The 26,184-nt window shown below is 42.4% G+C and overlaps 1 protein-coding gene across 1 annotated transcript in view; it reads right to left on the bottom strand.

The window, feature by feature from the left end:
* Positions 1-26,184, bottom strand: part of Slik (Sterile20-like kinase) — a 114,259-nt gene that overhangs the window by 84,143 nt on the left and 3,932 nt on the right. The window contains exons 3-11 of the mRNA XM_065431175.2: positions 25,353-25,551; positions 21,813-21,885; positions 21,089-21,283; positions 10,941-11,022; positions 10,745-10,858; positions 9,650-9,758; positions 7,842-8,064; positions 7,453-7,589; positions 3,043-3,124 (exon numbers count right to left, since the gene is read on the bottom strand). Coding sequence (XP_065287247.1) covers positions 3,043-3,124; positions 7,453-7,589; positions 7,842-8,064; positions 9,650-9,758; positions 10,745-10,858; positions 10,941-11,022; positions 21,089-21,283; positions 21,813-21,885; positions 25,353-25,551 — 1,214 coding nt within the window. The remainder of the gene's footprint in view (positions 1-3,042; positions 3,125-7,452; positions 7,590-7,841; positions 8,065-9,649; positions 9,759-10,744; positions 10,859-10,940; positions 11,023-21,088; positions 21,284-21,812; positions 21,886-25,352; positions 25,552-26,184) is intronic.

The following is a 26,184-nucleotide window of genomic DNA, read 5'->3' as shown; positions in this document are numbered from 1 at the left end:
ACAGTCCAGGATAAACAGGAACACTCAGAACTGTATACTCTCGCAGGGGCTTGCACCAGTGTTGCCAGCACAGTTGATGTTAATGCATCCAATTGCAAAAGTATACTACTTTATATATTTTTGGAGTGCTTCAGAGTGCCCACCATGGAAAGGCCAATGAGCTTGCCTGCAGAGATACTAGCATAGCTGAAAATAAGTATGCTGCTTTCAGATGTCAAGAGTGTGCATTTCGTGGGTGAATAAATAGTGGCAAGCATATTGGATAAGTGTCTGCCATCCAAACAAAGTTATTTTTTTAGTTTGTCCATGCAGAAGCCTGTGAACAGTATCAAAACTTACAGCATTGACTTGTTTTTTTTTTTGGTGACTGTGTAACAAAGGTATTAACATGCACACAATGCAAGTACAGGGCAGACCCCTTATAACGTAACCGCCTTTAACGCAGGACCGGTTATAGCATGGTTTTTTGACCACCGATATATCTCCCATAGAACTCGATGTATAGGCAGACCATTTATTGCGTAGGTGCGCGAAGCAGAATGCAGGTTATAACGCGGTTCGTTTAAGCGCGCGACCATGAAATCGGCGCATGGATTCTAGAAGAGTTGACAGTTGGGCTAGTTGGTCGTCCATATTTGAAGTAGTAGCTTAGCGCAAATAAAACCACAAACACAAGGAAGACAGACAAGGACAAGCGCCATAGAACTTCGGTGACAGAGGATTGCAGAGGATACACAGAAAAGGAGTTGCCCAGTGTACGAGAAATGAATTCTAGAAGAGTTGACAGTTGGGCTAGTTGGTCGTCCATATTTGAAGTAGTAGCTTAGCGCAAATAAAACCACAAACACAAGGAAGACAGACAAGGACAAGCGCTGGAGCACGGTCTTTTCTCAGAGGCATTGAGCACGGCCCACATGGCCGCACGGTTGCCAGCCGCGCAAACGCGAAAAGGGAGCATGTGCGCAAGCGTGGAGACCTGCAGCAAAAAGCAAAACAAAAAGGAGGAGAAGGGCGGGAGACTTTAGAGGAAAGAGGGCGAATGTTTTTGTCACTATAGCAGCGTCTAATCAGGGTGCGCACTGGACGGAGTGCGGGGTAGAAGTGATAGCAGCGACAGCGCACTGCTTTTTTATTTTTCAGTCTCTGTTGCATTTGGTCTGTGCACGTCGTGATCTTGTGTCGTAGTTGTCCTCTGTGCACGTGTGTTGTTGGGCTTTTGTCACCACGGCGGCAGCGTCGTCTCCAAGCGGTGTGAGAAAGAGGCATGCCTTACTGCTGGAGACGAAGGAATGCGTTATAAAAGACATAGAAAGTGGGCTGAAGAAGGTGTTGGTGGCGGCCAAATATGGCATTTCCGGCACAACCGTGTCAACCATATACAAGAACGAGGACAAACTGTGGCAGCAACTGCAGCAAGTTTCATCTTCCATGTCACGAAAGAGAATACGTGCGTTGAAGTACGAAGACGTGGACGCAGCGCTCTTCATATGCTTCCGTGAAGTTAGGGCTCACAGCATACCAGTGAGTGGCCCCATGCTCCAACAAAAAGCCAAGTCCCTTGGTGCTCTTTTAGGCCACGACGACTTCAACCTACTTAAAGGATGGATCCAGCGATTCAAGGATCGCCATGGCATCAGCTGCAAAGTGGTTTGCGGTGAAAGCAGTGATGTCAACGATGAGTCCATCGAAGTCTGGCTTCGTTTAAATTTGGAAACCATGCTGTCCACGTATACGGATAGAGATGTATACAATGCCGTCGAAGCTGGCATATTTTATAACCTTCTGTGCAACCGCACTCTTGCGCTGAGAGGTGAAGCCTGCTCTGGCTGCAAAGCCTCAAAAAAGCGCATAACTGTGTTCTTCGGCGCTAACATGCATGGAAGCGACAAGCACCGCCTGTTCGTCAAAGGAAAATCAGTGAGGCCACGTTGCTTTAAAAAGTGAGAGTGCCTGCCAGTGACATACAAATCCAACAAAAAGGCGTAGATGACACAAGACATGTTCACAAGCTGGCTTTGCAAGTTCAATGAAAACATAGTGGCAGAGAAGCGACAGGTCGTGCTCATTCGCTACAACTGCACAGCCTACAACATCAAGCCAAAGTTGACTGCAGTCAAGTTAAAGCTTCTGCCTGCCAAAAAGACTGCAAAATGTCAGCCGCTTGGCCAGGGTGTCATCGCAACCGTAAAAGCACTTTACAAAAATGCACCTGCGAAAGAGTTTTGCTGAGCATGCAGCAGCAGCCTCTTAAAGTGAATTTAAGGGGTGTGATTGATATGGTTGCTACTTCGTGGTGGCAGGTAAAAGCCACTACAATAAGCAAGTGCTTCAACAAAGCAGGCTTCGTGCACAATGAAGAGGCTCTTGACGCCGATGAGCCAAGCGACAATATTGCCGATGAGACGGTCAACACCGACGACGTGTGGTCCAGCCTCATTGAAAGCAAGTTTGTTTCCTTCACAGACACCTTCCAAGAATACGTCAATGGCGGTGAGTCGGAGCTTCCTGTCTGCGAGAAAGCGAGCATGGATGCCGCCATCGTCGCAGTGGTGCGTGGTGGCGCGGAACCTGCAACCGAAGACGAGTCGGATGACGATGTCAACCTAACGCCAGGCCCAGATGTTCTGTGCAGACGCTTTGGAATACCTCAACAAAGTGAAGATGTACTGCACGAAGAACAGTTTGAGTGAGAAAGCACTTCAGTGCTTAAGCCTTGTAGAGGACGAAATTGTTTGAAGCGCTGTTAAAAAAAAATCTCCAGACGAAAATAACAGCCTTCTTCCGCTGATGCCGCATTTGTCAGGAGAACTTGGTTTCTTTGCTGTGTTGAGATTGTGTTGCATGTGTGCGTGAGTGAAATATGTAACAAATTGTGTTTGAAAGGTGGGTGGTCCGTTTGGCATAGGCAAAAGCCGAAAAAAGCATGCTTTGGTTATAACGCGGTACCGCTTATAGCGCGGTTTTTTTACAACTCCCGCAACTTATGCTGTAAGCAGTCTACACTGTAATCAATTTCACAATGAAAAGTACTGCAATACTTACAGTTCTGCTTTATCTACTTCAGAAGTTCCAATTTCACAAGTGTCCTTCAGGTGGGAGCTGGAGTCATCTATCATGGATAAGCCTGGGTAAAGTACATGAACGAATGAATCACACAAATAATGCACAAGTACAGCAATGCTTAAGGCAAAGTCCTAAGGGCAGTAGTTGTCCAGTCAGTTTAGGATTCAGACAATTTTTGGAGAAAAAAAATATGCTTTGGAAGAGCTTTGGAGTAGAAAAATTGGCATTTTGGATCACTTGGAACAGTACAACAGTAAGTGTGTAGCCATTTGGTGCAGCTTCATACTATTGTGCAATGAGTAAATGCTGCTCAACAGTAAACAAATACACTAGGTTAATAGTCTGAGAGCAGCAGCTAACTGAGTGTCTTCCTAGTAAATAATGCCACGGTAACTTTTATATACTATCGAGATCAAAACTACGCAGCTAGGTGTAAGACAGTAGACTGGTGCAACCTTGCAGAATCAAAGCCCAACTGCTAGTGAAGCTGTTTCCTTCAAACAGTTGCATTAAGAATTTCAGTTCCCTGAAATTAAACTATAGTTTAAAACATTGTCCTGCATATAATTCGCAGGTTTGAAACCTTGCCCGCACATAATGCTTTCGCGCACTTTCTTTCAGAATTTTTTTACAGACACACTCACCCGTTAGTACTTAGTGAGCAAATCAGCCATAATGTTCCCATACTTTATAAATAAATTTGATGTTGATGGATTCAAAGTTATACCAAGGTACTGAGTTAAATTCTGCACTGTTCATAACAAAATGACTTGCGTACATTATCAGGGTGTCTACCAAGTTTACATTTCCGAATTCCCCGAGTTTTCCAGGTTTTCCCCGAGTGGCTTTGCAAAATTCCCTGACTGACACAGAACCTTGTTTTATGTCAAGACAGACTGACACCTTGTTGCCTGATGCTGTCACTCTCTAGTAATCATGCTATTTAAGTATTTTAGAAATAAATGCTACACTGTTGCATTGAGGCGAAGCTGACTTTCAGGACATGGCATTCTGCAACGCACCGTGCTTTCCCGAGCTTTGAAGCCAATCACGAGGACCACAAACGGGGGAGTCGGTGCTGTTGCTGACAGCGGCAAATTCTTTCAATGAAAAACATGGCGCTGAACGGCAAGAAGCTTAATAGTAAACGTCGAAGCACCGGCCTAGCCTTTGCCGCGGTAGTGGCTACGGCTGCCAGCGGATCTGTGTTCGAGAGCGCCGGTTCCAGGTGGCGAGGTAATCAAAACGGCGGCAATAGTGGCTTTCATTAATGCCGTTTCGGACCTGTGATCACGGCAAAAAGTTCAAAAAGCCGGACAGCAAAGTCTTCTTGCGTCCGAAATTTCAGACGTTCTTATACACTGACTCTATAGGGTACGTGGTGGCACCGCGAAGCTGTCCGAATTATTGGGCATCAGGAAAGTCTGTCGTTGATTGCACACTAGAAACTCCTCCAGCGGACGACACGGCATCAAAATACGATTCGTTACAATCCCTCCGTTACTCGAGCCAGCACTACCGAGACTTTCATTACCTTTCAATAAAATTACAGCTAATTTTTCCTGATAGAAGCACAAATTCCCTGAGTTTCCCCTGGGTATTTTCAGACTATTCAAAATCCCTGAGAATTTCCGGTTTTCCCGGTTAGTAGACACCCTGATAATTTACTTCCAAGGCAGTAATTAAACCACATGCTTTGAAATTTGCCTACATGTTACCCATATCATGCCCCTTCATTTAACCAATATAAACAAGGTGTCACATTTTACAGAGGACACTGGGGAAAACTACTATGAACCTCATAACGCAATAAAAATAGGGGAAAAACAAAAGAAGGCTCAGTAATTATATTTACACTCTTAATTAGGCCACAAACATTATGGTTCCATCACACATTACCCTTAAGATGCACCTATTGCCACTAAATATAATCTCAGTGTAATGTAGAGTTTTTTGGGACACACGGGAAACAGCAGAAATTGGCTGTATAATGTTTGCAAGCATTTTATAAAAGAATGATTGTACAAAAAACTACTTGATCCACACAGATTTAACGCCACATGCAGATTTCAGACAGCGTTCCTCCCATTTTCGATGAATTCGATCTTGGTGGCATTTGTAGTTCTGTCATGGACACAAGCTGAATTCTGGGCCACTTGTAAAATAAACTTATTTATAATGCTCTGAAGCACTTACACAAGTAATTGGGATTCAGGGGCAGGGCCTACCCTCTGGATCTGCAAGAAGCCATGCTCGCATTCATTTCTGCTAGAAACTGTTGCCCATTTTGAACCTGCTCTACGTTATTGTGTGTGATCAAACCAAGGCCCACTTGTGTCAGTCTGATAAAATACCATATAGACCCGTGTAAGAGCCGCACTTTTTCCCCCAATTTTGATGAGGTGTGGCCCTTACATGGGACCAAACCTTTCGGTCAAAATGGTGCCGATGCAGCCTTGACTTGTGCACACCCTGGATCCCCAGATGGACCATTGCATCAGAGGTCAATGTCCGGCTCTCGCCATCTAGAAGCGACATACGGAAGTATGCAGCGCGTGCACGGCATCAGGGCACCAAATACGAATGCTTCTGCATTGTTTGGGCTGCCAAGTTGGGGGTGTGGCCCTAACATGGGTGCGGCCTTACAGGGGTCTATACGGTAGCTCGTGTTTGTTGCAAGTTTGAATGGACCCCTGCAATAAAATAGTACATTAAAAAAAGTGTTCCTATGGAAGCGCTATACAACGCCCCAGTTCTCAATTCACGGCACTAACAAAATCGGAAGCAGGCGCTTTAAAGGTTTACAAATGACTTGGGCATGCATGTAGTACAGAGACTACCAACGTTTGCTTATATTCCAACTTTCTGACTGGAAGGAGGAAGCACACAAATGCAGCAGTTTAGGTGGAGTTTCAACAATGCAGAATGAATGCGCTATGGCCTAAGAATGTGCACGAAAGCTAAATAAGGTTAGCAATGCAATACTAGCAAGCCAACCAATGGAATGCAGACTGGATCGAATTTCTTGAGTCTGCATCTGGCACTAGTTGCCAGACCAATACAAGCCAGAAACATTCCATTGCCATGTAAAACAGGTAAAATTGCGCACTATGGCACAAGTGGCACTAGGGAGGGCACAGCAAGTCACAGGCAAGTTGAACTGTAGCAAAATGGCGCAGTTGGACTAATACCCCTGACACACGGGCAAAACTGAAGTCCTTTGCAGTAAACCCCCTTTTGTTACTCTGAAGGACCCTTGGCAGAAAGGAGTTGCGCCGATGACACACGGCACAGTACTAACTTCCTTAGGTGGTTCTTCAGATGAACGCCACAAGAAAAATAGTGCTGCTTGTGAAAGCAGCAAGAGAAAACATTTTTAAAAAGCTGCATATTTTGATTACATTTAGCTACTGTATAACCCAAAATTTTTCTTCTTGTTGTTGATGGCTTATAATGCACGTATTAGTTTATTTTATTCGCGTTTTCGTGCTCTTAGCAGCAATTTAAATTGGTCTAGCAACTGGTTTTGCAATGCTACACTGTACTAGAATAGCTGTGCATGCTGTATTTATTCTGGTGCTGGCCACGTTTCTGTCGTCCCTTTTCACGTCTTTTTGTCCTATTCTTCGTGCATGCAGGCATAATGTGTTTTACTGAATGTGTTATTTGTACAATTGTGATCGCGTGACAGAACTACGCATTTGCATCATAATTCAGTGAAACGCTAGTGATGAAGCAAGAGTTGAGGTCGTTCCGGCGCTTGTCGCTCTTGGATCTCTTGAAGATGAGATAAACGCAGCCAAGGCGAAAGTGGGAAAACATCAAACGTCCACTCATGAGCATGCTTCATGTTGACTGCTTCGGCAGTGTCCCCTTGAGCTGCCTATCGTGGCAGGTGGGCCTATGTGCGCAACGAACGATGGTTTCACGATGCTAACACACCAAAGATGACGCAGGAAATGACACTGCCGGAATCCAACATGGCGGCACTGGCAACGTGGTGCAAGCGTTTCAGAGTATAGCTAGAGTAAACCTTCACTGTTCGACAAATCGCATTACCGATAAAAATTAAAACATTTTCGCAAGGTAAAAAATACTTATGGGGCACTGTAGTTGTGTGGCAGGTTTCCTTCTATTGATGAGTTGTACACGCTGTGTGTGAGAGTAACTCCTTTTCCACTCGAAAAGTAGATGCGTGATCTCCTTTCCCACAAAGGAACTTTGCCTTAAGGGAGATACTCCTTTATCTTGTGTCACTGTGATTGAACGCCTTTCCAGTAGATGTCCCCTTACCTAAAGGACTTTAGAGCGCCCGTGTGTCAGGAGTATAACACTGTAAGAGGTAAGCTAAGGCAAGGAACAATAACGAAGCAAAGCCCTGACACTCACTAGATACAACCACCACTTCACCACCCCGAATAGGTGTTGATGCTTGTGGAACTGGAAGGGTCTCCTCAGGCTCTGGCAACTCTGGGGAGGCCGGCCGGTCCAAAGCTTTAGGTGGCGTCACTTCTATGGCCTTTGACCTAGTTCAAGAAAAGGAAAGTACACTGCAGAGCTGCTACTGCTTTGCTAGGCTTCTAGTGCATCGCACAGCCATTCCCGCTAAGAGGTATGTTAACACAAGTGAATTCTGATTTGAAGTAATTTTAGTAACATTAGAATTCAGTTTGATCCATCTTTCAGTGCTTACAACAGACTATCAACTTTATTCATGCGTCATGGATCTTTTCGCACTACATCAGTCACAACTAGGCTTCACTAAATGAGTGACTCACTCTTCTGAAGGGACCGGTGGTTTCGCCTGAACTTGAGCAGGTTCTTCTGGGAGCTTGGGAGGAGTTTTAGATCGTGCCTCAGGAACCTCAACTTTATCCAACACTGACTCCTTGTCAGCAGGTGCTTGGGGTGGAGGACTGGGTGCAGTTCTGCCTTCCTTGCTTACAGGCTTTGGAGGCACCACTTCATCTTTAGAGACTTCATCAGGTTTGACCTCTGCAGCTATTAAAAATGATTCAGATGTGAACTGGCAAACATCTGGCTTCATTGCTGCATCGCGGTACATGCTTTTAAAGGGCCCCTCACCAGGCCCCATAGCAAGTTTTGGTTATACAATGAAAGTTGTTACGTGACCTCTAGGGCGCGTTCTGCTACAAAAATTTTTCAGATCGGCTCATTAATAGCAAAGATATAAATATTTCAGTGTCGCGAACCCGTGATTTCAGGAGGCGAGCTCCACTGCATAGCGAGACATTCTTTCCACTCGCCCCATCTAGTCTCCACAAGCAAAATTCCTTCCCTGCATTCTCCCATACCGGACCTTGAGGATCGCGTGACGCATACGTCACGGGCCCTGCCTTCATTTTTTTCCTCCTTGTTTTTTTTTCTTCTTTTTTTTCCCGGTGCTGCACATTTGTGCTGACGGCGTTGCACACGAGTTGTTGTGATTGTCTGGTTTCGCACAGTGCACAATTTTGCGCGCTGTGCATAAGGGCACATGATTAGCGGTATAATTCAGTGCTACACGAATACTGAGGCAGAATAAGCGGATCGCAGAGCATGATCCCGCGCCGGAGCACGGTAGAAAGTGGCATAGTTTCGAAACCTATGCATGTAACTGCATGACCGTGGGAACAAGCAGACGTAGCCAAACTACATCTCTTTTGCTTCGGTGCGAAGTAAAGCAAAAAACATGCAGACATTCTGTTTGTGTGTTTCATTATTTCTCTAAACTTCAATTCATCAATTCAAGCAATAGATCACATAAATAACAGAACATGCGACTTCGAGAATTATTCAAGGCAACATCTGAGATGCTGCCTTGAATAATTCTCGAAGTCGCATGTTACCACGAGCGATGTCACATTGCGGACCCGACTACGAAGGCGCAAGGACACCAGCCCGTCACCGTCCGGCTTGGAGCGCGGTCGCCGCAAGCGAAAGGGAAGGTGCTGTTTGGATTGAAGTTTCAGACCTTTCCGCGGTGCGCAGCGATGTATATCTTTGCAAACACAATCGTTAGCGCGCATTGTATGCTCTGCGCTTGTCAGCTCAAAATGGCCAGGCCTGGTGAGGGGCCCTTTAAAGTACCAACAAAAATGCAAACGAAATTTTTGTAGACAGCCATTAATACCCTTTAATCTACACTGAACTCCTTTACATGTGCCCCATAGCAAGTCATCTAAAGGTCTAACATGGGATGTCCAGATTGTGAATGGCGATTGAACACATCAAACTTAGCATAAAATTTGCTTAAGGTACTGAAGAAGAAATCATAGTACCAAGAACACACTTGAAATTTTCAAATTGGTGGTATCCTTATAATTTTTCATGAAGAATACAGCTCCCTGCTCTGGAATGTGTCTGCATTCAAGTGTCAGTATGCAGAATTGTATGGATTATACCAGACTGATGAAGGACATGTTATAGCACAAATTAGCTGCAAACACCTGTATTTTGTTCATTTTTGCAGTGTGCTATTGATTAGGTCACAAAGAGACAAATAAAAGTTTTTTTTTTTTTTTTAACACAGAAAGAATGAGGCAGTGAATCTGCACAAAATCAAGGAAATATAGAAGAAACTTGCCTTTTGGTTCAGCTGGCTTGGCTTCTCCGTTAGACTCTTCAATGGGCTCACTAAGATTGGAAATAGTCTCCCCTGTCGTGTCATTTTCTATGCTCAATGACTGCCGGTACTAAAAAAGATAAGAGGCAAGGGCTTCAAGAAATGAGGTACGAAAGACAAAGCACTAACAACAGCAGCACGCAAGTTACAACAAGCACGAACGCATGCTTATGGTTTTGTAGTTGATATATGAGGGGCGTTGATAAAGTTTGTACTATCGTTACCATAAATTTTGGAGCACGCATATAGGACAGGCATCAAAATGAGTGCACAAAGTATAAAAACTGTATTCCATGTACTGTGGAACACCGCTAGGTCATTAAAACAAAATAGGCAGCACCCATTGGGGGAGTTGGTTGAAGCAGAGGCACCAATATGCTTTCTGCATTTCAAGGGACGCAAGTCTAAAGAGATTCACGCCGAGCTGATGGCGGCCACCATTTCGTCACTGTCACAAGCTCAGCATGAATCTCTTTGGATTTGTATAATGTCTTTATATGAGGTGCTGGTTCTTTGAGTGCGGGTGGTTCTTACGGAGGCACTAAAAGAGAAGAGTCCATGTTGATAGGGCAGTCTTTTTGGCTAATGTATCTTCTTATTTGTGAAAACAGAAGTTTGCATCAACATTCCTTAATACCTCCAGTTCTCGTTCAGGTACATGGCAAAGGACCAATGCTCTTCAATGTCCATAATCGGCAAGTTGTGCACTAGAGCTCACTGTAATCGCAAAATTGAGGGCCAGAAGTTGAACACCTACTTCTTTAATGGAGCAATAACTCATGTATTTACCTCACGATGAGCATTTATTACATTAAAAATAGAGGTTAATGTTGCACTTTCACTACATAAAACAAGGCCACCTACAAACACGTTCTGTTCCATTACAGGCTTTTCCATTTCATTAAAACTTAAGGGCACTGTGCTAGTGAATGCTTCCAATAACCTCGCCTGAAGATTCGTGAAGTGCACTGAGCCACTAACGTACAGCATAGCAACACTGACCTATATTTCAAATGCACAAGACAAATTAAAATGCATAAAAAACTGGATACATACATCAGGAATGTCATCCTCGTGCTCTTCAGTCACCTCTTCAACCACTTCAGCCTTGTATTCACTGATAAGATCCTTCAAAGGCTTCCTATCTACACTTTTTGTTACGAAGGGATGCTGCATTAGACCAAGAATGTTGAGAATTAGTCACAGCATTCAGGCAACTTTAAAAAAAACCTGGGAGTAATGCGGAACGTACCTTCAGCAGCTCCTCTGAGGTTGGCCTTTGATTTGGGTCTTTGGTCAGGCAAAGGGATAAAAAATCTCTGAAGTCTTTCGACCTGCATGAAAACATTCATTCCTCATGGTCACCGTATTTTCCCTCACACAGGTATTGTCATTTCACAGGGAAGGGCCACATTATCTGTGAATTAGTCTACAAGAAAGGTGCTGCACAACATAGCAAGTCTTCCCACCTCAATCCTCCGTATGTCTTTTTTAATGCTTCTCTCTGCAGGCATATAGAACCAGACAAAGCAACACAAGCTACCGTCATGTTGTTTCAGTCAAGTCTAATAAACAAAAATCAATGCTGCATAGAATGCACACAATTTTTCAATTTTGGGAGTGCTACAGACATGCAGCCTACAAGGTTTTAAGCATTACTAGACAGAGCTCTAAAGATAAAGAAACAGGCGATAGATGAAGATAAAAAATAAAAGGTGGGTGTGGCTCTCAGTCATGCATGCAAAGTAGCTGCTAAATGCTAGATGACGGCAGCCACTTAGCTTTATTATTCAATACATGAATAAAATGAATCCATTAGAAATATACTAAGAAACAACATGAAATCAATTTAGACTGGTTTCTTACAAGGCTCCAGTTTCACTTCTGTGGCAGAATAATAATGATTAGTACTAGCAGAAAAAAAAAACTAAGACCAAACTTAAACTGCAGTGCCAGCACATTAGTGTGACATCGTAGATTTAGAAGTATTTCTTTGCATTTTGGCCATTTTCACACAAAAACATTTTCCAAACTTTCTGCGAGTCCCTGGCTCCTTTGAAATGTGGTGTAGTCCTTCTCAACCAGTAACAATGCAGAGTGGAGCAGATGTCAAAGTCTAATGTTGAATTCCAATGGCGGAGTCGGAGCAGCCGACGGACTCCGCGAGCGAGCACTCGACTGTGGTGCAGAGCAACGCCTCCAGATTCACGAGTGGAACACAACCTGCGCCGCCTGAGCAAGGTGGAAGCGGTAGTTCTATCACCGAGTTACCCAGGATACCTTGCGTGTTGTCATTTCCTTCCGCTGTTTGCACCCAGCACCGCCGCACCGGTCACTTGTCTCTTCAGCGCCGTTCACTTGTTTTTTTTTAAAGTGCGGAATGGATATCTCGCCAAGCGTGCAGCAGCTTTTGCTTCCTCACGAGTCGTGACCTGTGGCGCCTCCCAGCAGACAAACGTGGTAATGGAAATACGCCACGCAGAGTTCCGGTCCACTCCGCCGCTTTTGACGGAGCATCTTTTCCTGCTCCACGGAGTGACTCCCGCTCCGAATCCCCTCCGACTCTTTCATTGGAACACCTTACTCCCGCCCTAACTCTGCCATTGGAACAAACTTGCTCCGAAACGAGCAGAAAAACTTGCTCCGACTCCGCCATTGGAATTCAACATAAATGAGTTGGTTTAGCAACAGACAGTTATAGTATAGCATACGCTATATTTGCATACGCTTTACGCTATAGTACAGTGTACGCTAGGCAGTGCATTTTTATTGCAGCTTTAGTTGGTCTGCAAGATCTTCCAATCTTGGAGGCCATATGTTGTGGTCACGGCTATCTACCGACTTTACTGATAGATGGCGCTGACATCTGGAAGGTTTCTTTCGTTAGGCTTGGACTTATTCTAAACGAGAAGCGCTCTCGAAAACTCCACAAGGTTATCCATAAAACTCTGTTGTCAAAACGGCCCGAGACTAAGCGAAAGTTGTATACACAGTCATTTGCTACGAACGAAGCACATTTTACAAAAGCAATGACAAATTCATTTCAAAGTGAGCAGCCGGGACCAGTGTCATATTTCCCACAAACTACGCAAACCATGCAAAGACGCTAATTCTAAATCTGAGAAATAGCGTGTGTACGCTATATGCTATGGGTCGTTTAGCATTTTGCGCATGTGCAGTAACAATCAGCTATATAATAACGTACGCAATGGTATAGTGTACGCTAAACTAAAAGCGTGTAATTTCATTGTGGTGCCACCACTAGTGATGCGAAGCTATCAGTAAATTGACTATTGATAGCATCAATAGTTTCTTAAAACTATTGACAGTGTAAGAAAATACTATTCATAGTATTAAAATAGTTTGCTACTAAGAGTGATAAAAATAGTTTTGCAATTCTTGGCTAGTGATATTACCAGAAATTCTATACTATAACTGACTATCAGTAAATGCTCAGCGCCGGCAATCGAGAACCGGGAAACGTTTTCAAGTTTATGTTAGTTTTTACATGTGGTACATAGTGTAATTTTGCATTCTCAACAGTACTATTAAAAGTGACCTCTATAGCACTACTATCAATTAGGGGGCAGGAGTTGTAGTGGCGGCCTCTCATGAGTAACGTCCCGGCAAGGACACCACTTGCTCCGACTCGCTCGACTGCCACGTGCATGCATTCACTTGATGCATGCATTGGAGTATTCGCATGCCAACCGTACCTACTGAAGGATGTTTTGGCTGCTGCGGCTTGACTTTTGAAAGCACGAGACTCATGAAAATTTGTGGCTTTGATATCACAAGCTATGTAGAGTTGAAAGGGTCTACTGCTCTTACCATAATGCAGAAGTATGTCGTGTCTGTCCATAAATTTTATAGAAAAAGAATGCGTGCAAATTCAGCATGCAAAAATTTTTATGATGTTTTGCTCAAAACATGAGCATTGCGTTATTACTTAGTTATGGCAGACATTATATTTTAAACAGAATATTGGTATTTGCTGTCAACATTATAAATCTGCATATAAGACAAATACTGCCTGCGAAGCTTTCATGAAGCTTCTTATTGCTCTGGCGAGTTATTCTCGTTAATTTCAGGCACTGCAATGATGCAAAAAGGAGAGTTAAGTATGCATTTTGTATGACAAATTTGCTACTACTGTCGCCAATCTCCAGAACAGCCACACTCTGACAAAGCATCTTTGATGGCTATTAAGGTGGCTGCGAGTCATATATAGTATAAACTTTACGACTACTTGAACAGCAACCAAATGAAAGGAATGTTTCATGACTAAGATTGAGAGCCAAGCTATTAAAAGTGGCAGTATATTTTATAGTGGCTTACAGCAACCTCCCCCCAATTCAACAATATTGCACACTCATCCAGCCAATGAAACGAACCGACTGTCGTAATGACAAGGCCCACATTTGCTCAGGAAACCCATCCATTCACCACTTGGAATTGAAACCATGAAGCAGTCCTTCACAGCACCAACCAGAGTGCCTAAGCGCAGCTTATGCTGCCCTGAAGAGTAACACCAATGTAAACTGTGCAGCCTAATGTAACGAATCTATATGGTTTAAGTACAAACTGAGCACTATTTGCTTGGTCAGTCTATAAAGCATGCCCACCGTATAAAAGCACTACAAGCCTCCTATGAATTGATTTTGACCTCCTTCAGTGAATGCTGATATCGTCAATGTGTCCCAGATTACTAATGAATGAGGCTTCGACTTGTTGCTGGCTACAGCCATAGAAGCATATCTTGCCACAAAAAATGAGCGGAGCAACTGTGCGAGTCTTTTGAAACAGACCCAACATAAAACTTATTCATCAAGCAACCAAACTCAGTTGAATGCACAGCACTGAAAAGGGAATAAATACTGATCTATGCCTTTTCGTATACTTGAAGTGAAGCCCTAAATTGGCTTCACTTCAAATTGCCGCCGCTTAGTCCTTTGAGAGTCAGACGTAAATATACAGCGCCGCGAAAAAGTCCAAAATGGTCGTTGCCGTATATTTATGGCACCGTCTGTACGTTTAAAACGCGTGCCAATTTCCTAACTTTTTCTTTTCTGGCATGTGCTGCCACAATGTGGGAATACAGGTAATTGTTTTCTTGCGCCTCCCTTTCTTGGTTTTTGTTGTACGGTTTGTTTGTTTTAGAGCTAATTTGCACTGGCACGTCTATATATATAGCTGATCTGGCACCTTCATCGTTGTCTTCTTCTGGGAGCCACCCAACAAGCCTAGTGGCACCGAATTGCACCGAGTGGCTGTCAGCTGTGTCAAGGTCGTGGCAGTATGGTACCGCTCGTGCAGTGGCGCGGGTGGGCATTGGTTTGGTTTTTGTTCCGCGGGCAGTTTCAGCTTCTTGCGCTCGCAAAACTGATGGCTATCTTGTTACTAATCGCTCAAAGGGCGACCACCTGTTTCTAGCTTGTTTAGTGCTCACAAGGGTGCGCATAGGAAGTATGCTGCCGCGCATGCGTTTCCTTTTCTTTTTTTGGAGACTCGCGAAAACGAATTGCCTCTGGTTGGCGATAAGATGAAGATTAGCGGAAGTTTGTCACACGTTTTGCTTTTCTGATGGGCACACAATCACAGTTTTCTTGCGTGTGCTCACCTACGCATTTCGATTACACTATGAACGTAAATATTAGTGTAAGAGCAGGAACATTTGACACTGGCAAAATTTTCTCATGTGCACATTTTCTAAGCCTTATGCATAAACAATGCATCAAAATTTTAATTATTATTACTTTCTTTATTTTGTTATTCATGAATAAACAGTACATATAGACCGTTTTTTCGTAGGCGCCGCCATATTGTGAACGCAGTGGCGCCGCCTATGAGCAGCGCCATAGTGGCTTGGGTGAAAGCGGTCTTTTGCATGGCAGGTATACGCTCGGCGGCAGGTACTGGCGTTTGTTTTCGCGGTCGTGCGGTCTGTTTAGTATGACATGCGTCTTCTACGTGGTAAACGGTTCTGTGAAATGTCCTGAAGTGGTTTAAGACGTAATGGCCGGAATTTCTGCTGGCGTTGAGGTGGACGGAACACGCAGCGCGATGTGTGCACGCGTATTTGAGCCTACAATCAGCCTCGGAGATCAATTGTGTATTTCTGAATGTTCCAATCACTAATGTGACGTAATTGTAGTATTATCCTCTATTTCTTAGCTGCTAGGAGCCATGAAACATACGCGATGATCGTAACAGCGTCTGCTACGATAGGAGCTGTGATGTTATACTTTTACGAGCCTTCAAACTGTTCACTGCAGGTTACATTGCGTGAATACTTGGTTCGATGGATGAGGTTTCCGCCCCTGAATAAAATAGTTTTGGCAAGTAATACCAGCACACCTTACAGTCAATTAAGCTTGTCCAGAAAAGGGACTGTTTACGAACTGCACGAGCGTCCTAAGCAGTGGTAGGTGCTGGACTACACATATACTTGTTCTATATACCGCATAGTCCAAGCATATGGCATCAGCGGTTAGGTATTTATAAACGTTGTGCGGCGTGACTATGCGAGGTCCTATTGCGGCGTTAGCCCGTTTTCTCTTGCTTTTTTGAGAAAGAGGATGATAACCGAATTATTTTTTCGGTTGTGTTCGTTCCGTTCTCTACGACGCACTCACACGTATTACGGAAATTTTGTCCTCAAAAATAGGCATCGCATTCTTTTTATGCGATCCCTCTCATATATTATGGCTGTATGCAGGCCAAAAAGGTAATGCCGAAGCGCACAGCTTACATATGTATCGTGCCGGTTCTCCAACCGCAGTGATCGCTGTGTTGAGCAGCGCTATCGGCCTCATGCAGGAAGGCTAGCGTAGACATATGGTAATTTGAAGCCTGCTTGAGTTGAAATGCGCAAGAACGATGCCTGTGCATCACAAATATTTGATAGCGCCTGCCACTTAGATGTTTCGTGGTTGCCTTAGGTTGGCCGTGCACGAGCATATGCGCTCTTATGTTTTAGTCCCTATGCCAAGCGATCAGATAATGAGCAGAATTACCATTTCATGCTAGTTATACAGAGGCGCCGTTTCTCTTCGTTGAATTAAAACCATTATATGCAAAAGAGTTCACAACTCATAAACGCACCACGGCTGACAATGCGCATCGCGTGTTTGCGCCCCCAAGAGATATTTCCGCCTACTGTAGTTACCGATGCACCGAAAGGCTTCCCTGACGACCTTATATGAACGGACATGGCTTAAATTTCGCAAAGTACCATCTAAAACATCTCCAAATCGTTCCGCAGCACGCGACAGCAATACTTTCAACAGCGCCGCGCCGGATCGCCCAAGCCAGAGAGGAGGAAAGGCTCTCCGCGCGCCCTATCCTCCTCGCCCGATGAAACGGTCTATATACCAACACAAAATATTTTTTCTCACTTTACGGTAAATTTTATTCGAAATAGGTCCCTTGGACGCATTGGAATCTGCAAAAAAAAAAATCAACCCTCAAAGGGTTAAAGTCGGCAACAGGTGGCCTAATTTCGGGAAGTAGTTCAAAGAGCAAACGGTGCTGGAAGAATCTCGATTGCAGTGTTAGCTCATAACTCATGCTCTAATAATAAAAATAGTGCTAATAGTAATTTTTTTTTAGAAATGGAAACACATGAAAAATATATCTGAAAGGAATGCCATAACTTATCTAGCATAGAAAGTGAAACCAAACAAAGAATGCAGGAGATTCCCAAACGTCACCTGAACTGTAGCAGATGACTGGAGCGAGTCCTTGCCCAGACGTCATGCGAGCAGTGTTTGCAGCACCTCTGTAGGTCGTGCTCGGGGCTTATAATTGAATATTGATTATACTATTGATAGTGTTGACAGTGCTATAAATAGTTTTGCATCACTAGTCACCACCCAGCTTTTATTTCTACATCCTTTCTGGCTTACCAAGCCTACTCTCAGGCTAAGGGTGATCTTTTGCTGCTGCATAAGCACAATTTACTAAGCCAGTTTATATAACACTCCTATTTATTGTTATTTTAAGATCGAACTAAAAGTGTATAATCATGGTGTGAAAACAAAAACAACCACTGCCAACCAGAGCAAACACAAGAAATCAGGTAAAACACGCTTTAAAACATTGATACTTAGGAACATTGAAAGCGAAAATTTTGGGAGAAAAATGAAAGTGCGAGGCGGATGGGGGGAGGATAAGTAAAAGGGGAATGGGTCTTGGAGACAGAAGTACCACAAAAAAATAATTTTTCATTTTTGTAATTTTTCTGGCACACCTGCTGGAAGAGAGAGAGAGAAAGAGAGAGAGTAGAAACGTTTCTATTCTACGAAATGCTCAGTTTTGCCCATGAAAGCTCTGATGATGACCCATTTTGATCCATTTGACCCATTTTCCATTGCCATTGAACCATTTTGAATGGAAAATTAATGGAATGGTGAATGGAAAATGACCAATTTTTCTATTCACCATTAAAAAACTCTATCAGAGCGATGCCATTTTGGTCTCGTTTGAAAGAATCTTTCTAGCTTGCTTTCCTGCCAAAAACACTTGCTTTCCTGCCAAATTTCCTGTGTATAGGAGAATGAAATGCTTTTTTCCCCACGGCGATTAGATTTTTCCACTTTTCTCAATTTTTGGTCGTCAGTAATCTTCCAAGGCATAGTTACTCTCCTTATCTGAATTAATAATTATTTTTTATCTAATGGTAAGGACTGCAACAAGTCTATTGTACCACGTTTCTGTACCCTGAACCATTTTGAGGAATTAAAGCAAAAAATGAATTTGCATTCACAAGTTACAATTTTCAACTTTCATAACTCTGGATAGAATAGTGGTAGAAATATGAAACCATGCTTATTGCACTTGTTGAGTATTCAAAAATATATTCACAATTGAAACATTTTCTCCCAGTTATCCCAAAAATTTGGCACAGTGGTATAGAAGAAATTGTATATTTCATTATGTAAAGAAAGACCAGTACATTTGCAACTAGTACATTGCATGTTACATGTAGGTTTCATTCCTCTATTAGCAATATCAGTGATGCTATTTAGCCATGCAACTTCGGAGCAGCTTTTGCAGCAGCCAAAAATTTATTTGGAACAGTAAGATGGACTTCTGGAATATGTTTAGGAAAGTGATTGCAAACTATATTATATGGACCTTTTACAGTGACAAGCCATGTGAAGGCAGTAAGTGGTTGCTGGTTCATACACCAGAACACCAGAACAATAAACATGGCCTCCCCTCTGACACACGAAATCAGGTAAAACACGCTTTAAGAGCAGTCCTTACTATAGACTGCGACAAAGCGGTGGTTTTTTTTAGGACTTGCTTAAAAAGCACAAGAACACTTGGAAGTGCTACATGCAGGCTTCGGAGGCATTTTGAAAGCTTCAAGAATGTTTCCATTCCTACATGTTTATCATCAGATTTTGCACTTAAGAGTATAATTTTGCATTCAATGAAGTCTTTCATTTCCTTCATCGCAGTCCTTACTATGGACTGCAATGAAGTGGTGGTTCCCTAAGATGCGCTGAAAATGCACGGAAGCCCTTGGACATGCTACATGCGGACTTTGGAGGCACTTTGAGAACCTTCAGCATGATCTTGCTGCTATAAATGTATCCTTCAAGATGGAGCATTCTGTGGGGAAAGAAGGTATGTTGATAATACAGCAGGGCCTTATGCAACAGGCAAACTTTACTTAAACACTCTGAAGGGGATTGGCAACTTTTTATTTTTTATATTTTTGCGTTGTTGTCACAATGCCATTATCTCCTGGTTATACAAGTCCCCTAAAGTTAAAGTATCAGTAATTATGAGAAAGCTAATGCTATCTAAGCGAATAGTTAATTGCACAGGTAGTTTATCCGCTTTGGTGTTGGTGCAAAACAAAATGGTGGGTCAGCTTGGTTGCTTGATTTGGTTTTGTCTAGGTCCACGATGACAATGGTTATTTACACAAGCCTGTCATTCGTGGCTGTGGGCATGCCACATTGCAATTGTTTAGTGACACTCTCAAAAGAAAACATATCTATGATCGTTTCCCAGTAGACAAGGTCCATGACGTAGCCGCTATGCAGAGTTTGTTACTTCGAATATTTAAAAGTCGCCCCCAACCTCACTTCTCAAGGGATTCAAGGAGCACACATACTTTCAAGGAGTTTGGAGAGCCCTTGAATCTTTTTTTTCCAAATTGAAAGGTTTTCAAGGATTTCATGGAGGTATATGAACCCTGACTGCAACACGGTGTACCACAAAAATTAAGATAGTTTCCTGTGCTACAACAAACCTTGTTAAAATTTGTCCTTCTGCGTTGTACACTTGCCTTTTTGTTTATCTGAACGTAAAGAAAAGCATGCATGCTTTTAAAGACGAATTAATTTATCCAGGGCATGGACACATGTCTATGGAAATGGGCATGTATAAAGCTATTCTTACAAACTTCAACAACTAAGGGCTAGTGGTCCACAGAAAATTGGGATATGTTTCCTTCCCCTTTGAGGTTGCCAAAAGTAGAACCCATCGAATAAGAACTATGTACCATGGAATTGTGAGATGCACTTTTTTAAACATAAAAATCAGGAAATGTATATTATAGGGACACTAAAGGCAAAAATGTCAAAACTAGCTAGAGTGATAGATTACGGTCTTTAAACCTCTCAGCATTTATTCTGCCCCAAGAACAAACCTAGTGGAAAAAAATGACTATTGAAAACAGCATTTCTTCTGAATATGGCAGGTCATCCAAGAAAACGGGTATAGGTAAGTCCACCACACATCAATGCAGCACAGAAATACTGTGCTGCACCAGCTGACTCGGATGTCATGCTCTAGTGTGTGCCAATGCCTATGGCATGCCAGATAGCTGCCCAGAGGCCCTAGGGTGCCAGAGAGCACCCCATGCTTCCAGAGGTAGCACTAACACAGTTGTTTATGGCAATGCAAGCAAGTTCTACAGCACAAAAATTAATAAGAATTAGCGAAACTACATTTTTATTCATGCTAAAATACACCATAAGTACCTTTTGATTATCAGTAGTCAAATTTATATTCTAATCGCTTAAATATAACAGGTTAGAGCTGGTTCAGTATTTACACAGTGGTGGTGCCAATCCTGCCACATGTTCTTGCTAACGTCTTGCTAAAAAAACTCAGTTCCCAGTGAAAATGATGCTCTGAACATTTTGGAACAACAATCTGTCACTTCAACTTGACTTAATCCTTACCTTCAGTGCACCTTTATAAAGATTGTGACAGGTCATAGCAAGAAACTACGATATCGGAAAACGGTACACCCATGACTTCTGCATTAATAAATAGCAAGTAGGAAAAGGCAGTGGCTTCCTATTTTCACTTTGTGAATAAACATATTTCTTATTTTTTGTCTGACCCCTTACGTGACATTAGTGATGGACGTACCACTTGGAAGGCTGGGCGAGGGTTGGTGGGTCAGACTTTTGGATCTTGAGCAAGACTCTCATAGGATTCATTTCATTGTTTGGAGGCTCCATCTGTGCAAACTCAATCAGGGTAATGCCAAGACTCCAAATGTCAGCCTTGTAGTCGTATGGATTGTCCCGGTACGTCTCGCAAAGGACCACTTCTGGTGCCATCCTGAATAACCAGAGTGTGTTAAGGCATGAAACTTTAGATTTATCTTAAGCGTATTAGGAAGGAAAAAACAGTGACAAGCATAAGGGCGTAATGAAGAAAAAAAAAATAAAATGAAGAGGGTAATTAAGAAAATGTGCTACTGCATATCCCAAAGCAACTTAGGGGCTACGTAAGGTTTTCCGATTGGATTAACACCATTTCAGCAGGTGGCTGTTTAGGACATATGATTTTTGTTGAAATACTGGACAAGTTCCAGGAACTGAAACGCAAGTTGATAGGTAGGTTGCACTAGCCATATCCACACTAGCCTTATCTAGCAGCCTAAAAATAAGCATGACTGCTGCTTTGTTTCTGATGAAATGATTAGTTCAGAAGTATCAAGAGCAACACTAATTTACATAACTTTTCACCAAGCATACTTTACTCATGGCATGCAACTGAAGGCCTATCAAGGACAAAAGTTGGAAACATTGGCTAACTTGGCCACTGTCCTTATTCATTAAAAACACCACAGTGCAAGATTTCTTACCAGTATGGTGTGCCAATGAATGAATCTCGCTTCTGTAGTGTATGCTTGTTCTTTGCAGAAACACCAAAATCGGCTGAAGATCACAAAAACAGCAAATTAACCAGAAGAACTTCAGTTTGGCCTAGTTGGTATTTACTGCAAATCATATTGACCGCAAAAAAGACGGGGACATAGCTGTTTATGTGTTTGTTTATGTGTTTTCTTCCTATGTCCCCGTCTTTTTTGCGGTCAATATGATTTGCAGCAAATTAACCAAACAGAGAAAATAACACCTTGCCTATCCAGAATGAGACAGGAATGACACACAGTACTGACAGTTGGTCAATGTGAATGTTTAGAATCGTTTTAATATATTAAAAGTGCAGCTGTGTATACAATCTTGCTTATTTACAGGCATGATTTGCTCTCTTTTCATACAACCAACCTAGCAGCCATACCATGCATTTTCTCAAAAATTTTATCAAGCCTACCTTTACCACTACAAAATCCAGATTTAGTGCATCCAGTGCATAAGCAGAGAATGTCTCACAAAAAACACACTGCACTACTGGCAGCTGGATGGTGCGAATACAGAAATATTAAGCAAAAACCTGGCCCAAATCCAAGGCAGCATGGCGTGCCTACAGCTCAGTTCTGGTCTATAAATGTAGGTACACAGGCATTTGGCCAAGAATTAAGCTGTCTCTGCACTGAACAACACAGGAATAACACACATTTGCTGCTATAAGGTGTTGCATAACAAACATTCACACTGTTTATTTGAGAGGGGTTAGCAAGCTTGGCAGCCACGGTATGGGGCCAGCTTGCTAACCCTTTACTTGCCAACCCTTTATTGATGAGTGTTGCCTACAGGCAACATACCAGAAACATTTTTTTTTTTGCCGAGTTTCAGCATGAAGTTTCTCACTAAATGTCTTTGGTCAATACTGAATGGCAGGCAGTGAGCACCATTTGTTGGTTTAGGCCAGGAACACTCAATGAGGAAGAAGTAGTTTGGCACGAGACTCACTGTCTTTTGAAAGCAACTTCAGAGGAGACAGGCCGATGCAAGATATCTAGCTGCAGTAGTGTCATACATGCGATGCAAGGCAAATCAAAAGTACACCTATGGTTGACATATGATGAGAGCTGTCTATACAAATTGAAAACGAAGACTCTGATGACTTAGGGTGAACCCCACTTCCAGTTTCTCAAGTAGGGTTTTCCCCTTATTGCTGAAAAAATTTTGCTAAATATCTTTTTTCAATTATGCTTATTCTTGACGTATTTTGTATATTTTGATAGAAAAAAAAAATTCTGGGTAATCATATGTCTCACCATTAAAAGGTTAAATAAATGTACCGCCTCTGCATTACCTGCCCATCAGTATTAAATTCTCTGCTATACTTGCAACTCTTGCCAAGATTTAAGTCCGTTTTACATATTTGCCTTCCTAGCTTCTGCTAAACTTTAGTAAATTCCACTCGGAAGTGAAGATTTTGGCAGTAAATATTCATTGGGCTCGTACTGCACAGGCAAAACTGGTTATTCCTGTTGATTTTAGGCCTCCTTGCCTCTTCATACACAAGGTGTTCATAATGGCCCACCCAACATTCTGCTTGTTTGGTCACTACACCACTACTTCAAAAACATTGCCAAAGGTTTTATGCTTGCACTTCCTCAAGGAAGCACTACAGCAGCAAGATTGAGGTATTGATACTGTATTACGGTCTGAAAATTTTTTTGAGATACTCTTATTGGCAAAACCACTTGGGAAAGCTGCAAAGCATGTGTGTATTCAGCTAAGTGTCACTCTAGAGCGTGTCAAGACAATTAGGCATTGTATACACCGACATAACTTAGGTAACTATGGCCACCCAAAGTATGGGCAACAGCAAGTGACAAAAGTGTAAGAAAAGTCTCCTCTTGTGCTCTGTCACTGCTTTTGCACTTACGAAGTACTAAATGGAGAAGCTAAGTGGGTTTGCAGTGATGACTGATGCACAGCCCCACAGTGATGGGCATAAGCTTCCACAAGCTAAGCTTGACAAAACTAGACGCAGTGCACTTATTTAGCCTTTACACTCTTGACACTGTAAAAGGATCTCTGTGCTGTGTATCGGTCATTACCTGAAAGCTGTAGCTTTAGCTGCTCTGTTGTGTAACAAGCTTTAACCAACCACTTTTCTGACTGACATACAGGCACTGTTATGCAAAGCAGCAGAGAACACAATCCAAGTGGTGGCAGTCATTGACTACAAGCACTGGCTTTATATTCCTGGAACTATTTTAAATTAATAAAAATGGCAATGTCAAATATGTTAAGAATGAAATATAATCAATAAAAATTTTAAATTAAATATGTCAATGGGTCTAAAGTGAGTTCTTTTTCCACTGATAAGCCCTGCGTGGTTATGGTCCCATGCACACGTGTACTTCATGTACCCTGCATATGTGCATGCTTAATGCAGAATGCATTAGGCACGAATGCGTGCAGAAATATTGTGCAAAACTGTGCAAGGTCAGTATGAATGCAGTGAAAAAAGTATTGTTCAGCAGTGCACTTGCCTTGAGAGACCAGATATACCACACATAATTTCAAAGTAGTAAATGTTCATGTGATGGCATCTTTAGCTTTTACTTTTGCACTTCTATTTGCATAAAAAATGCTTTGAATTACTATGAAACACCTAAATATGCTACGCATGTGTTTCTGCAACCGTGGCTGTAATATCAGCATCACACAGGACTAGCACAACCTCTTTGCTGTGCTTTGCCGCCAGCCCTTCTTTATTTATTCTTATTCATTTGAAAAAATATGGAGTAATGTAGCTGCACACCTAAGTTTTCAATATGTACAGTCTCATGCTATACGATCAGCAACACGGTGCCCATAGATGAAAGGCCCCAAGACTTTATGGCACTGCTGCCATACAAATAACTGGAGAATTCGACACCAATATAATTACAGTAAAACCTTGTTAATATGCAGCTCTCGGGGAATGCAGATCAAGTATGCATTAAGTGATGTACTAAATAATTGACAATTGTAGATGAGCAGCTATAGACTTACTGGCCAAAAAAGCATGTTAATTCTCACTCAAACACACATGCAAATTTTTTTTTATGAGCAGGCAACATAAAAATTTGCGAGTTTCACTTGCCGCCATGGCGGCCTCGCAGCCATGGTGGCAAATGAAAAGACTTCATGAAAAGAATTATGAATTTTGTCAGAAAATCATAACTGTAGTTCAGTTAAATGCAAAGATATGCTGATCGAACTGATGCAGCCCTTAAAGAGCTAGGCTTAGTAGTTCAGAAAATAGGTCTTAAGCGTAGCTAAAGGTACATGAGGTATAGAGGCAATGAGTAAAACAGGCACCCTGACAGCTACAGGAAGAAGCTAAATGCAATTTTAAACAGTGATGAGCACACTCCATCAAGTATTCTTAGAAATAACTTTTGAAACGACACAAAACATGCACACACAAATACAATTGCAGTAATTTTATATTGAAATTTCTCATCCTTTAATATACAAAAGCATTTTGATCCACTCACCTATTTTCACATCTCCATCCAAAGTGAGGAGCACATTGCCAGCTTTCAGATCTCGATGGATAACTTTTTTTGAATGCAAGAAACGAAGGCCTTCACAGATTTCATGGCACAAGTAACGAATTTGTGGCTCTGTCAGTGGTTTTTCCAAGTCAATCATAATCCCATCCACTGCCCCAGCTTCGCAGAACTCTATCAACATCTGTTGCAAATATAATCAGCTTGTCAAAAGTTATTCAAGGTTGATGACAAGCAAGTTGTCATAACTCTCTCCACTTTTCCACTTTTTACTCCAAATACAGCTACGCTGCACATTTTGATATGGTAATCATTTTTCAGGAGGATATTTTTTTCGCAGTTATTATGAAGGTTCATGCTCAATTTCAAAAATAAACACACCCACAAAGTTTATCCTGGAGCTTCACTTGCCTCAGGCACAATAGTTCTACATTACAATTTAACAAGCAAATAAATGGTACTACTTATACACTTCTGCAAATCAGTGTGAGTTGCCAATGCTTACAGGTTTACTAGATCTCTAAACAAACGCCAACACTTTTGTGCTGATGTGGATTTCCACAGTCAGGCATCTTTACTAAATTTTTACGTGACACTGGAATCGCCTCAGCATTTGAATAAAGTGTCACTTTATTGAACAATGGCTCTTCCTTAACGCTGCGACCGTGCATTCGAATAATGGAGGGGCGCCAACTTCGGACCTTAAACACCTTCCTTCCTTAACTAGTGTTGAAGCTACCAGAGGATAGAGGTAAAGGAAGAAGCTACCGCTAAAGCCAGCAATGCAGAAGCACAGTAATGTGAATGGACATATCAC

This window comes from Dermacentor albipictus, chromosome 1 (assembly GCF_038994185.2).
Source record: "Dermacentor albipictus isolate Rhodes 1998 colony chromosome 1, USDA_Dalb.pri_finalv2, whole genome shotgun sequence".
Classification (NCBI taxonomy): domain Eukaryota; kingdom Metazoa; phylum Arthropoda; class Arachnida; order Ixodida; family Ixodidae; genus Dermacentor; species Dermacentor albipictus.
The sequence above is the reverse complement of the archived record's forward strand: the minus strand, read 5'-3'. Positions and strand labels throughout refer to the sequence as shown.